Source organism: Pocillopora verrucosa, chromosome 9 (assembly GCF_036669915.1).
Source record: "Pocillopora verrucosa isolate sample1 chromosome 9, ASM3666991v2, whole genome shotgun sequence".
In the NCBI taxonomy this organism is placed as follows: Eukaryota; Metazoa; Cnidaria; class Anthozoa; order Scleractinia; family Pocilloporidae; genus Pocillopora; species Pocillopora verrucosa.
Genome location: NC_089320.1, coordinates 12,582,688 through 12,596,414, shown reverse-complemented (window position 1 = coordinate 12,596,414; position 13,727 = coordinate 12,582,688). Strand labels below are relative to the sequence as shown.

Below are 13,727 nucleotides of genomic sequence, written 5' to 3'. Positions count from 1 at the left end.
TAATAAGCGAACTTCTATTACAAAATATATTTTAGTTATCTCAGTCACCTTTACTAATTTGTTATTTTTAAGTATCTTTCAATACGATTATGGCTAAAAGGAAATAAAAATAACCATTCCCTTTGCACTAAATCAAGCATCACCTTCTAGAACAATTCCTGTTTATTTTTCATCGAAACTCATAGCGCTCGGGTTACTTCAGTGATTCAGTTCGAAAGGCGGAATTCAAAATAGAAGACCGAAAAATAAATCAATTTTGTCGAAATACTTCGAGATGGGAAACTCGTGATTAACTTCGAGAAATGTCATAACTTCCTTTTTTTAAGTAATTCACACCGGTTTTTTTTTTAGCCTCAGTAACTTAAGAAAACGTTGCTAGATGGAAATAAAAAGAGCCACTTCCTATCCATTAACTCAAGAGCAGCACACTGAAATAAATACTTTTTCTCTCCCAGTAAAACAAATCAATCGGAAGTCTGTAGCTAATTAAGATTGTTTCAAGTGTGTTTTTACTGATTATTATTGTGGGTATCATTTTCGAAGCTCTCAGGTGCTTGCTTCCTTTCTTTTAACGCCTCTTCCAAAGTACTATTTTATAACCATCTTATAGCATCTACATCAATGAAAAAAAAAAGAAAAATATGGAAGAAATTTGTTCGCATACATGTACTCTCTCGTCTAGACGTCATGTATTTTATCTTTCATTTGGTGTATTTGCGTCTAAAGAAAAAAATCTACATCGATTCAGAAAAAGAAAATTTAACTGACCTTTCAAATTATATTGAAGAGATTAGTTAGTAAAAATGTACTCTCTCGATCGTTTAGACGAAATTTATTTTCTCTTTTGTCTGGTGTATTTGCTCCTAAAAGGGCCTTAAAAAAAGAAATAAAGCCACCTTTCTGGCAAGTTTTCGAGAAAAAAGTTGAGTGCATGATACTTTACGCAAAGACAACGTCTTAACTGAGCAAGAGCTTTTAAGCAACTTCTGGGGCTGATCTTTTACGATGGTGTTCTCATGAATCAATCGATTTTCTTGTTTATCGGAAAGCAGTAAGAACTAGATTTCCTGAGATCATCACAGAGACATTGCAACCCCGCGTTCGACTAGACCTCCAACCATTTCGTTTATAGGAAAAGAGCTTTAGCAGTCGAGGCTTAGTTTGCTTCTTACGACTTGTCATGCGAATCCGAGCAAACTTAATACATACGTGAAACGAGTCATAAAGCTAAGACTTCTTACATCCCTTCATAGTTAAGTGTTTGATTTCCCCACCTGCCCATGGAACTCGTGGGCAATGTGCAAACGAGACCAGTGCACTCGCATATTTTGTCCTTTAGCTTTCTTTAACTTCTCTCTTCATCAAGTCGCATCAGCTAAAGTGCAACCTTTTAACTAGATGCCTGTGATGCGTAGCAGGAAAATTTTGTTTTAATTGAATGTAGAATGCGATGGATGACAATGAGTACGAAATATTTATTCTTACCATGTCTTACCAAATTTTTTTGGCTCACCTAATTTGTGCAGGAAAGGAAGATCTTTTTATTTAAACACGAGAATGAAAGCATTTCAAGCATGCTTGAGGGATACCATTGTTGTGAGGAGTGCTGGCAGACCTACATTAGTGCCCGGCTTCCTAATGACTAGAGCTTTATACTTCGCCACAAGTAGTGACGTCGGTAAAACTAGGACATGAGGTAACTGAGGCATACATGCCTGTTTTTGAAACTTAAATTTATTTTGAACAATGATGTTTAACCTCATGCCAAATAAGGCCAGCTTTGTTGGATGAATTGTTGTCGACTTTGAGAGATAGAAATATAAAAACAGGCAACAGTGGTCTAAAGATTGTTTTGCACGCATATAACATTTTTGACATTTGAAAATTCCAAAAATACGAAGCATTAGAAGTTAAAGCTCTCAGCTGAAACATTATTATGTTTCAAGATTTCACCTAGCATGCAAGAATTGTCAAGGCCACCCGTCAAGATTCCCTGGTTTGGTATTATGTTTTATAATTTAATTTTTCGAAACATCCAGGACTCAGATCAGAATAGTGAGTACCTTTTTAACAGCACTAAAAAAATTCCACGGATATTTAATCAGACTTGGATACCAAAGGATCTAAAATGATGAGTATGGAGACCCACGAAGAGTATTTGATGTTGTCCAGCAAAATTCTTCGGTGTCCTCTCCGCCAGACTTAGCTGCAATGCTTCTGTAATGCGAATATCCGTTTGCGACCGCTTCCAGATCTTTGGCCGCTATGGCCCGACAAAGCCGGCAGCGGATGGACAACAAAATTGTTCAAAATTTCTACAAACATTGAAATACACAACTCTATAAAGAATTCTATTTTTGAACGTACAACTACTTTCAAGCGAATAGAACGAAGGATGACTAAAATCGACTCAGATATAAATACACGGTCATTTATCACGACGGAACCTGAAAAAATTTGCCAATTTTATCAAGCGTTTTGTGTGCGACTAACCATTTGCCAGCGGTGACATTACCTTAAAACTTTACTTCCCGTTAAAAAACGATATATGACGACAACCCTTTTTATTGCGTTTGACCCGGAAAAACAACAAATGCCAACATCCAAGCAGCATTAGTCGATAAAAATCGCCTGAACTGTGAAATAATAAATGTCTTGATCGTTCCACTGCACCAAGACGATGTTTGTACCGGCATACTGTCTAATTTACACGAGTACACTGACTCTTTTGCTTGTCTTTCACGTTCAGTCTTGTTTTTTTGCGAAGAAGAGTTAATTGGAATCAATTGATAAATATGTATATATGTGTGTAATTGTAAAAATTAAATAAATAATTTCCGTAGCGAAACGCTTGTACGTTTTGCTTTGTAGTATTAATTTTAAGCTTCTGAGTGTCACTCTGCGCAGAGTCTGGGACAGAATCTGCACAAGAAGTCACGTGATCAGTTGACCGTTTTAAAAAATGGCGGCCACCAGTGTAAACATTTACTCACCGCTTTCAAGACTTAGAAACGATAATCAGTTGTTGCTTGAACAACTAAGACACGGACAGGATGACATTTGGAACGTTTTGAAGAACATGCAATCCACAAGGGTTTCATATCCGACCAGAACATACGGAGAAACGAGTTTTACCTATCGAGGAAGAGATAGAACGCCATCGAAGGTATCTCGAAAAGTGCACGAGAACATCAGAAATACGGATCAAGCAAGCACACCGAAAAGCTATGGGCAAGCTTTGGTCGCTGGTGGTAATGATAGAAGAAGCAGGACCCCAGTTATGCCGGCTTCTATTCTAACTACTCCTGGTAACCGCAAAAAGGTGAGATAAAATGTATTTAAATGTGAGAGCAAAAGCAGATGCAAGTCCTTAGCATTGTATACTACTGGTGAGAGTAATATAACTACAGTAAGTAGACGTAAAAAGTTAGAATACCTCTTGTTCAGTGTAAGCACTGTTCGTATACTATACGTCTTATCTATCTGAACATGGAAACGGTCAGTGTGAAATAAGACATTACTATGCAGGGTACCATTAATCAGTCATCAGTCGATGAACTTTGTTATTGCCTGATCATGTCAATTAAATATCGATGTCAGTTGGAATCAAATTTTAATTAAACCTTATTTGCTTACTTCAGTGAAATTGTTTAAGCTAGAATTGTAAAAAGAAATTGGATCAATTTTTAATCAGTCAATCTCGTTAATTGTAACTCACCAATTTATAGAAGAAAAAAAAAAAGTAGTGTTAAATCGAGTTTAAGAGATGTTTCAAATTGTAGATCTTCTAAAAACAAGGGATTTTCAGGTGAGATTGTTTTGGTTTATTTATCCTGGTTTACAATGTAATCAAAATAAAATGTAACATATACATGGACATGATTGTTCATCTAAACCTTTCTGGAAAACTTGCTGATGCCGTGTAGGACACATTCTTTGCCTCTGACTTGGTGATGCATACATGTAAAGCCTATTTCTTGATGATGCTCCCTCTCAAGGATACCCTTTTTTGAGTTCATGTGTTTCTTCCTTTTCAGACACCCAAAAAATCTTTGCATGTTAGCTTTGAACTTTCTCCTCATCAAGAGCGTAATGTGATTGGTGGTAACAATGCAAGAAGGTCTCTCCTTGGGTATGACTGGATTGCAGGTCTGTTAGACAACACTTTGTACCTGTCAGAAAGACCAGATGACTTTTTTGATGAGTTGAAAGAGTTTAGAAGAGTTAACAAGGAGGATTGCTTTGGAACCACTCTCTTGGAGTAAGTGTACACTTTTAACAATGACATATATATGGGGTATTTAAGAATGATAGTTTTGGTGGGGACACAATGTACTCCAGTTTTGGAAATGGTAAGAAGCCAATAACTTCTGTATATGTAGCTTGTTACTGTAGCTCAGATCATACATGGAAAGGAGAGTGACTCCAGCCAATCTCTCCTGAACAATAAAGGGGTAAGTTTCGAAAGAAACTGTGGTGCTGTGTTGGTGGGAGAGTATAGCACCTGATGATTTGGTTTTATTAACTGAGTTGATAATGTAAATAAGCCACCCTAAAGAGTTTTAAAGAAGATATTTGGAGTGTAAGCCCTTAGTCAGAACTGAAAAGAAAGTAACACTTGAAAGGTGAGCTTTGAAACTCTTGATGAGAGACCAATTTACATTATCTACTCAGTTGATAAAAGCAAATTATCTTGTTGTATTTTTAACAACATTTGTACAAGATTCAAGACACTATGTTAAGTTCAAGCTTTACATGTGGATTGGAGATAATCACTGTTAAAAGCTCTAATTTGTCATGTTCCAGTGCATTGCGTTGCATGTACATGTACATTTGTATTTGTATAACAATAGAGGAAACAACTTACAGCTGTACAGTCAATTTGCTTGATAACTCAATATGTACATTCAGTTGGATAGATGTGCACTGTGAACATGTGAATGTATTCTGGTTTAACCTTCTTTTCTGGTCCAACTTTGTAGCATTTTCTGTTTTAAAGGTCCACTGTGTATTTTACCAAACTTAAAGGGCCAGTCACTTAGATAAATTTAGCCTTTGTATAACAAAACTATGTACTAAGTGATCTTAAATTTAGCTGAATCTTTCATCTGAACATTAAATTTTGTGAACAATGTCAAAGGAAGTGAAAGCTAGAAGTGGAAGGACATTTATTAAATGAAAACAACCCCCTTTAAAAAGAATATGTTAGGCCTGTGGTTTGGGTTAGATCTCGTGCAAATAACTGGCCTCAAGAATTGCAGTCACTTAGTCTATTTAGCTACAATAATAATTGATTTGAAATGCTACTCACTATTAATTTTGATACCTCAGGAGGCCATATTCTCCACTTAAGTTTACTCCAGCCAGGAACTTTGCAGGCAAGGAAGAGGATGCAGTCACATGTAAGTATTTATTTATTTATTTAGCATCCCACATTTACAGCCAGTGATAAATTTGTTTTCCTTGGTTTTGAACTCATTAATTCCTATGAATTAGTTACCTCACCCTTAAGTGAAAGACAATTTACTTTGTAATTTGAACTAAGCCCAAAATTTGATGCTGTACAATTAACTATTGGTGTCAACTGCTGTTTACAGCTACATGGTGTATCTTCAATTATCCTTGAATTCTAGATAATAACCATTGCTAGAATTTATTGCAGTCAGATTCATCAGGGTAAATGATGTTTTCTTACAGGTGAAAATGCATACACTTTAAATGAGAGGCTCTTTCCTGTACCAATCCATGGCCCAGAGGCATCATGCTCAGTTTGTCATACAAAACGAGAGTCAGAGTATGAAACAGAGGGAAGTTATGTTCGGTGAGGGCTTTTGCAATCTTAGCCATAAAATACAGCTGTTATACTTATATAGTGAAGTCAAGAATACACTTTTTAACATGGTTACCACAGGTCAGGAAATGGCTACAGGAAAAAATATTGTTTTGAGGTCAAGGGAATTTCACTTTGAGTTAAGAAAAATTTATGTGTCTGGAATAAGTCAGAGAAAAGTTAAATCTTGTGTAAATATGAACTCCTTTATCTTGGTTTGGCCTCTTTAAAATTAACGATGCTTACAATTTTAAGTTAAAATTCAAAGCCTGATGTTTTTATATGGAATGTTATTCATGTAAAACTTTATTGTTTAATATAACTGATAGATAACAAGCATGTCATTTTCCCTTTTAGATCATGTTGGTTTTGTGAATGAAATCATAGTTACACTTTTTTTTCTTTTATTTTTATAGTTTTCTAACCTTTCATATTCTTTTTTGGATTGATACATTTCATTATTTTTCTTCTTCAGAGTGAGTGTACCAAGGTCATCACTTGTCTCACCCCACAAGTTTAAACCTCATAGACGAGCAAGCTTTGATCCAACTGATTCAGTGGGTTTGTCATCACATTGTCTGGCTGGATGGGAGAGTTCTAAACCCACAGTCATTCCAATGCCTTCATCATTAGATCTGAGAACATCGCTTCACAAGTCTCGCACCACACTGGTATGTCCTTATCTAGAAGCTACAAGTACAGTGTATACTGTACGTGTAATGAGGTTGATATTGAAAATATTCTTGTTGTTTGTGGGTAATCTCTCTTTTACATTTCATGTATTGTTCAGCTCTATTTGAGTATCAAGTTTGGTCACTGTGTTGTGATCAAGGGCAAGGCACTTTAATTTTTCTCTCGTATAAAAAATCTGGGTATAAAAAAGTCTAATGAGACTGTGTTGCAAACTTCTTAATGCAGGATCAAGGGTGATAGTAAAGGCAGAGGGTGAGGTACATGTGCATGGCACCTGGAGGAAGTATTAGTGCTGTCTTTGTGATGTCAGGCTCTTAAAGTTTTATTCAACAACTTTATGCAGACTTGATCTTGTTCTTGGTAATTGACAGTGCCTAAAAATTAAAACTTTTTATTATGGCTGCACTATTTTTAAACATTTCTAAAATGTCTCTATAGGATGCATCTCGAGCTGGCAACTTCCCTAGCTCTACTACTGAGACAACAGAGGAGTTATTAAACAGAAGTCACACACTCAGATATGGTCTTCAGGTGTTAGACAGAGAAAGAAGAGGAACACCTCAACCTCCTCATACCACACCATACCCTTTTCTCTGACAAGCTGCTTTTGTTTAGCCGTGTACAATTACCTGGAGATGATTCTATCTGTTACATGAAGATGGTACATGTATAGCATTATTCTACTCTCTTAACCCTTGAACTGCTAATATGTGAAAAGCAATTCTCCTTTCTAGATGTTTCACATTTCCTTGTAAAATAGCAAAGAGATTTAATGTTCGACATTTGAAACCAGGCAAGCACCTTTTAGCTTATACTGTACTCCTTGTATCTCTGTCTATTCTCATCTCCTGTTAAATACATGGATATGTGCTTCTCAATTCAAACATGTTTGATTCTGATTTGCAAAAAAATAATACAACGGATGAATTTAATTTAATCTACATGTAATAATGATTTATTCATACTGTTGATGTAAGACACATGTAGCATACTTACATTTATGAGTAAATTTTGTTGGGGAATGATTGCAAAGCAAACCAATCTATAGTTTCAGAAAAATTCACTCAAGATGTCTATAAAAGTGATCATGGCACATCTCATGTAATGTGATGTTTAGCTCTATTTACTTTTTATGTTAATTTGCTATTACTGTTTTTATTCTGTCAAGTGTAGTTGAAATTTGTGTCACAAAGGCAATATTTGAATGATTTTTAGAGTGAGGAATCATGTCTAATGGAGTGTTCACAGTGATAGGAAAAATAAATTTTCACCTTGAATGTTTAAATAAAGCTTAAAGTTTTGTTTTATGTTGATCCCTTTACCACAATTTTCATTTGTTATGGGAAGGTGTTGTATACATTGTGTTTGGTTCAATGTCATTTGGCCTTGAAATTCATTTGTGGTTCCAGTCAAATTGATTGTTGCCAAATTGCATACATATATTTTGTACAATGCCAGTTCTTTTTCTTTTGTTATAAGAACTCTTCCTTATTCTTATTTAGATATTGGTCTTCCCAAATAACTCCCCCCCTCTCCTGAAATTCTTGCTTCACAGTGCTTCATGGGCAGACAAGGATGTAAGAAGCAAAGAAACCTTTTAAAAGCAACCACTGTGATAAGTGTTTGACATACGGTTTACAGTTTGAAAGTTTTTAATTAACTATGGGATTGGATTGAGGAGAGGTCGTGACAGTTGCTTCGGTCGCCTAGAGTACCTGAAGAATCACGAACAGGAGGGAGGCCCTTGAAATGTGACCACTGTGGAAAACGATTTAGCCAGTCCAAGGATCTGAAGAGGCATATCAGAACCACGGTGGCCCAAAAGGCCCTCTTGGGCCACCTTACAGAACATATACAGGATAGAAACCATATGGACGTCATCACTGTGGTAGATGTTTTAGTCAATCCGGAGATCTCCAAAAGCATACAAGAATACACACCGATGAAAAGACTTTTATCCGTGCGACTTGTGTGACAAGTCCTTCAGTCATTCTGAGGTTCTCCAGAGACAAGAGAAGGCATACAGGGGTTAAGCCTTTCCAGTGCCAGTATAGAGAGAAGCCCTTCAGTCGCGCTGATGTACTTCAATTGCACTCAAGAACTCATACAGGAGAGATACCATTTGTTTGCAGGCAGTGTGGCATAGTTTTTCGGTCGGTCAGGATACCTAAAGAGCTATCTTATCACACACTCATGGAAGAAGCCTTTTAAGTGCAGTTTCTGTGAGAAATGTTTTGCAAGGAAGCCGTCTCTGACAAGCACGAAAGATCACTCTCAAGAAAGCAGCAATTGTGCAATGAAGTACTTGGGAACTTTTAACGGACCACCCGTGTATTTCTTCTTAAGTTCTATCGACATATCTCTGTTTTAGTTGTGATATAAGTATTATTTTCCATTTGTTAGTCTTTTGAATAGCAGTTCAAAGAGAAATTCAACTCTTAATGTGATGTTGTACATTGTTACTACTTTAATGACTTAAGATTTTTGCAGATGTCAAACGCCGACATAGTATTGATTGTTGCTCGTGTGTGCGTTCGTTAGTGTAGGGGCTGTCATGTGCTTTTGAAATTGAAAACAAACGTTCAGCGGCTGTGCAATTATTATTTTATTTTAGCTCAAAATCTACAATTGTGAAATGTTGATGCATTTATAAGGCATACTCTACTTGTAAAGACCTACACGTACAGGTGTGTGAACAGATATCAAATTGAATTACTCTGAAACGTTAATGTTTGAAAAACATTACATTGAACAAAGTTTTATAAAAAGGTGCATTGTCTACACGTACTGAGAAATTTCAGAATTTCCTGTATCCCTACAAATTCGTTAAATGGCTTGAGGCCACTTTTGTTTTAGAATGTGCAATGTTTTAGTCATCATGATTCGATGCAGTTTCTTCTTCACGGTCCTTTCCCGCCATCATATCGAAATTAACATAATCCTTGGTATCGTAGACTTCTAAATTGACGTGGTTCTGGCCAAAGAGATACAGAAATGAGATTGTTAAAACACTTAGTTATCTTTGCTAACAATTATATAAACTATCCTTTTCTTTAAATTGTTTTGCTTTCTTCCGAGTAGAAGAGTGCAAAGAGGTAAACAATTTCGCCTATCCGCGCCAATTTTGGGTGCTATCTGCTGATCACGATGCAATGTCATTCTTGTCCAAATAAGGATCATCGTTGCATATAAAACTTTTTTTGCATAAATTTGCTGCATGTGAATGTATATGTGTTTCCTTTGCTCTACTTTTATCGTAACTAGACTTAATGTGAAGTTTTCTGTCTCAGCAGTTGTGTTATGGCCGATAACAAAGTGTATTGGGAAACCGCCAGGCCTACAGGTCAAACAAAGTTTCCAAATTTGGTCTTAAACAGGAAATCCTACGTGGACAAAACATTAAAGTACCGACCAAGACTGCCCGAGTGCAAATGACTCACAATCTGAATCTTCAGAGAGCCAGATCCGAAATCGGAACAGAAGACTCCACTAACACGCAAATCACGTAATTTCTCTAATTTTCGAACCCACAGAGTTTTGAATTCAATAGAACATACTCTCTAGACTTAAAGTTCCTTTCTTTTTTAACAGAATAATAACAGAGATGTAAACGAAAATTAATGAAAGCAACTTGGAAATAAAAAATAAAACGAGGCACGATGAAATATTACGAACAAACCTTTCGGTCATGAAGGAGTTTTTTAACCGTAGAACAAAGCCACTGGAATGTTGGCCTTTCCTGAGGTTTCTCTTCCCAACACTTAGTCATAATCGAATACCTGAAAACAAAATTATGACGCGTATCACATGATCAGCACTACAATGTTTGAAAAGAAAGCAGGCAATGTTACACTTCATGGATAAAAATCTTTTGGAATTTTCAAGGCCGGGAACACGAAAGTGACACGTTAAACATGCCACGATGCCAAAAGTCAATTGGGTTTAATTGGTCATAGGTCCCAAAAGTGAAGTCAGTTGCGCAAGATTCTATAGAAATCAATAAGAAGAAGCTCCAGATAATACACTTGGAAGTGAAGATCTTAAGGGGAAAAAAAACCGCGTAGTTTTTTTTATTTCTTTGTTTTGTTTTTGTTTTGTTTTATAGGACAGCACTCGAAACCTTAAAATAGGTCTTTATAAATGAGAAGGAATATCTAAGTGCATGTGAGTAACTGTAATCGCGTTGCAAAATTTTTAAAGGGTTGAGTTAATCATTTGAACTACTCACAGTTCTTGAGAGATGTGGGCTGGCTTAGGCATGCGGTATCCTTTTACCAGTAAACCTGCTATTTCTGATTTCGTTTTCCCAGGATAAGGTGATTCACCTGAAAAACACAATAAACGTTAAACCGAAGTGTGAACTTCAAAAGAAAAATGTAAAGAAAGATAGAAAGAAAAAAAAAAGGGAAAGGACAGAAAAAATGAGAAAGAAAGGTGAAGTTATTACTTCCGTTTGTGCGGAACTACATGACAGTTTTACACCACGTTTATTTGAACAGCTGACCAGTGCGCCCGCGTTATTCAATTGGCGAGAAAACACAATAGTGCGAATAGCGCCCGATTCAAAGTTTAAAATTAATCACTTTTTGGAATGTTGGAGCCAGTTTTAGCACTTCAACCGTCGCAAAGGTGTGTACATGAATCGCTCACAAGAGTTTTGAGGAGAAAAGAAAAGGCATGATTATTTTTCAAGAGGTAAGACGCTTTTTTGTCGAGTAGTTCCTTCCGAACACTGCTAGGACGTTCCAGTGAATTTGAAAGTGATGACTGAGGTCATTTGCAATGAGACTAATGTGGAGAACTCCGCTCTAAAGCTTAGCATTATGTGAACATTAGGCATAAACGACGTTTGGTTATTTATGTATTGCTATTTAATCTTACTTTTAGCCAGACAGCATGCTCCTTCTAAGCAATTGATGAGAAAATGTTCTTCTAGAAAACGTCTCTGATTTTAAAATCACTTTTTCCTACGGGGGAATTATTCCTTCACTTTATTTTGCTTGTGTACCAAGGAACAAAAAGCTTTTATTTTAACTCAAAATTTATGGTTATAATGATAATACTGGTGAAAATAACAGTGATAATGTTGATGATAATGCAAATAATAATGATGATGATAGCACATGTATCCAAGAAAAATTAATATGGACAGGAATTTCAGAAAGTGGCCTCATGAATACTCAGAACCCGTAAGCTACAGTGTTAGTTGGATAAAACAGAATTTGACCTTCTTTCATTCATGAGAACAGCATGTATGAGCTGACCGAAAATTGTGAGTAATAAGCTTCTTGCTGACCTGTAGAACCACTCCCTCTCTATAAAGTATTCCACATACCTATGGTGAACACTTCCCACATCACAATGCCGTAAGACCATCTGTAAAAGAAAGACAAAGTGGAAAATTTTACGTTATGAGGTTTATTTGCGTCAATAACAACCTCTCAGTGGGTTTTTATTACACCATTGATTTGACGAAGTACTTTCAAGGAATATCACGCTCATACAAAACTTGAGATGATATTTTTGTTTGAAAAGTTTTTCCAGAGGTCTATCATAGACTTTTAGTATTGTTGTCTCGGTTTGGATTTTGCGTAAAGCAGACCTCCATTACCTTTCTTAAACCATCTCTTTCAAATTGCATGTGTCATGGTCTCTTACAAAGATGTTTAACTGCATGACTCAGTTTTCCAATCTCTCAGATGTTAATTTTTTCTTATGAAGAACTAAAACTTTACTGTAAACTATAATCATGACCTGTTACGTTTTTTAACGTTTCTGACTACTCTTTGGGACCTTATTTTCTTTTTCTTTTTTTTTTTAATCAGAAAGCGTTTAAATGGGGAAAATTAGACATTTGTTTGGACTGTATTATTTAGATGATTGATGAACTCATGATTCAGTGTGAGAAAAAGTCTTGTGCTTAATTTGAAACAACTTACATATCACTCATAGTGGTAGAGGTTCCATACAAAAGAGATTCTGGGGGCATCCACTTGATTGGGAGGCGAGCCTTCAAGTTGTAAGACAAGTATATATCGTCATGAAATGATCAACATTAAAGCAACTAAATGTAAAGCACAGTGTTCCTTAACGACACCTCGGTAGTCATCTGTTCTTTGGAAATTCAGCGTGTTTTAATCATTGACCTTTTTTAAAGTTGTTGTTCTTATCTTTCTTTTTCTTTTTTTTATGTTTGGGGTTTCTATCGTATCCTTAGTCACTGTTAGAATTGTTAATTTGAATGTTCTAGGAATGTCAATTTCCTGATTGCAAGATTTGCGTTGATCTTAGATTTTCGTAACGTGCTAATTGAGACTTATGCATAAATTGGTAGCTAACTGTATATGACCCTTGCCTGAATGAAAGAAAAACTTGATTTGTTATAGAGTGTGAAAGGAAGAAAGGAAAAAGCAAAAATCAATCTAACATTTTTGTATAAGTCTAACTTTTACAAAAATGTTTTCAAGCTAATTCACAGTGAAGTTAGAATCACCTTAGCCTTTCTCATGTATACATCGCCCTCCAAACCACGTGCCAAACCAAAGTCTGATATCTTGCACACTTTATTGTCACCTACTAACACATTTCTGGCTGCTAAATCACGATGAACAACCTGAGAAGGAAAAAGAGTGTAATGGCATAGTGTTTGTCATACCGCCATATTTGATATTTTCGATCGATAAACAGTCAATAAGGGTTTAAATACGGATAATTTTAGACTCCAGCCATTTGCATTAAGCCGGATAATAAACATGTAAGTGCAATGTTTCACTAAACGAGGAGGAGTGTCTAAAATAAAGCTGGATTTAACATTATAGTGCAGGAGGTAATTTGATTGTAGCATCACTTTGGCATGGATACTTATGTATACAAGACATCACTGACCTTACATTAAGATAATCTGGTTTTATCAACTAAGTTGATGATGTAAATTAGCCACCGTAAAGAGATTCAAAGCTGACGTTTCGAGTGTTAGCCTTTCCCCGGAGCAAATGGAGGAATTGTGGGATGTGTGGTTTTATATAAAGAAAATGAATCTAGGCTATTGATAAGGAGAAAAACAGGAAGAAATTAGTCTTCTAAAAAGGCATTCGTTCATACCTTGGGGATTAAGAGTGCCGCTTTGAAAGATAAATTTTTGCTCTAGAGTTTTGCGGCTTTCCAAACTACCCATATGTAAGGAAAGGCCGCAGAGTGCCAAATG

General features: G+C 36.0%; 2 protein-coding genes across 2 annotated transcripts in view; one reads left to right on the top strand and one right to left on the bottom strand.

Annotated features, from left to right (window-relative positions):
• Positions 1–2,962: 2,962 nt before the first annotated feature.
• On the top strand, positions 2,963–7,786 carry LOC131798918 (migration and invasion-inhibitory protein). Its single transcript, XM_059116582.2, has 6 exons — positions 2,963–3,322; positions 4,038–4,261; positions 5,332–5,402; positions 5,698–5,821; positions 6,306–6,501; positions 6,962–7,786. Exons 1-6 carry the CDS (start codon positions 2,963–2,965, stop codon positions 7,118–7,120), a joined length of 1,134 nt encoding a protein of 377 aa, XP_058972565.2. The 3' UTR covers positions 7,121–7,786.
• A 1,596-nt stretch (positions 7,787–9,382) lies between these two features.
• Positions 9,383–13,727, bottom strand: part of LOC131798892 (angiopoietin-1 receptor) — a 44,174-nt gene continuing 39,829 nt past the window's right edge. Inside the window, exons 14-19 of the mRNA XM_066171809.1 lie at positions 13,017–13,136; positions 12,463–12,533; positions 11,859–11,899; positions 10,752–10,848; positions 10,203–10,302; positions 9,383–9,497 (exon numbers count right to left, since the gene is read on the bottom strand). Of these exons, the coding sequence (XP_066027906.1) occupies positions 9,393–9,497; positions 10,203–10,302; positions 10,752–10,848; positions 11,859–11,899; positions 12,463–12,533; positions 13,017–13,136 (534 nt within the window). The 3' untranslated portion in view covers positions 9,383–9,392. The remainder of the gene's footprint in view (positions 9,498–10,202; positions 10,303–10,751; positions 10,849–11,858; positions 11,900–12,462; positions 12,534–13,016; positions 13,137–13,727) is intronic.

Bases quoted from the DNA above. Each gene is read 5' to 3' on its own strand.
- LOC131798918 (XM_059116582.2), top strand. From the start codon at position 2,963: ATGGCGGCCACCAGTGTAAACATTTACTCACCGCTTTCAAGACTTAGA. The intron at 5,822-6,305 runs GTGAGGGCTTTT...TTTCTTCTTCAG, and splicing joins ACAGAGGGAAGTTATGTTCG to AGTGAGTGTACCAAGGTCAT. The intron at 6,502-6,961 runs GTATGTCCTTAT...ATGTCTCTATAG, and splicing joins ACAAGTCTCGCACCACACTG to GATGCATCTCGAGCTGGCAA.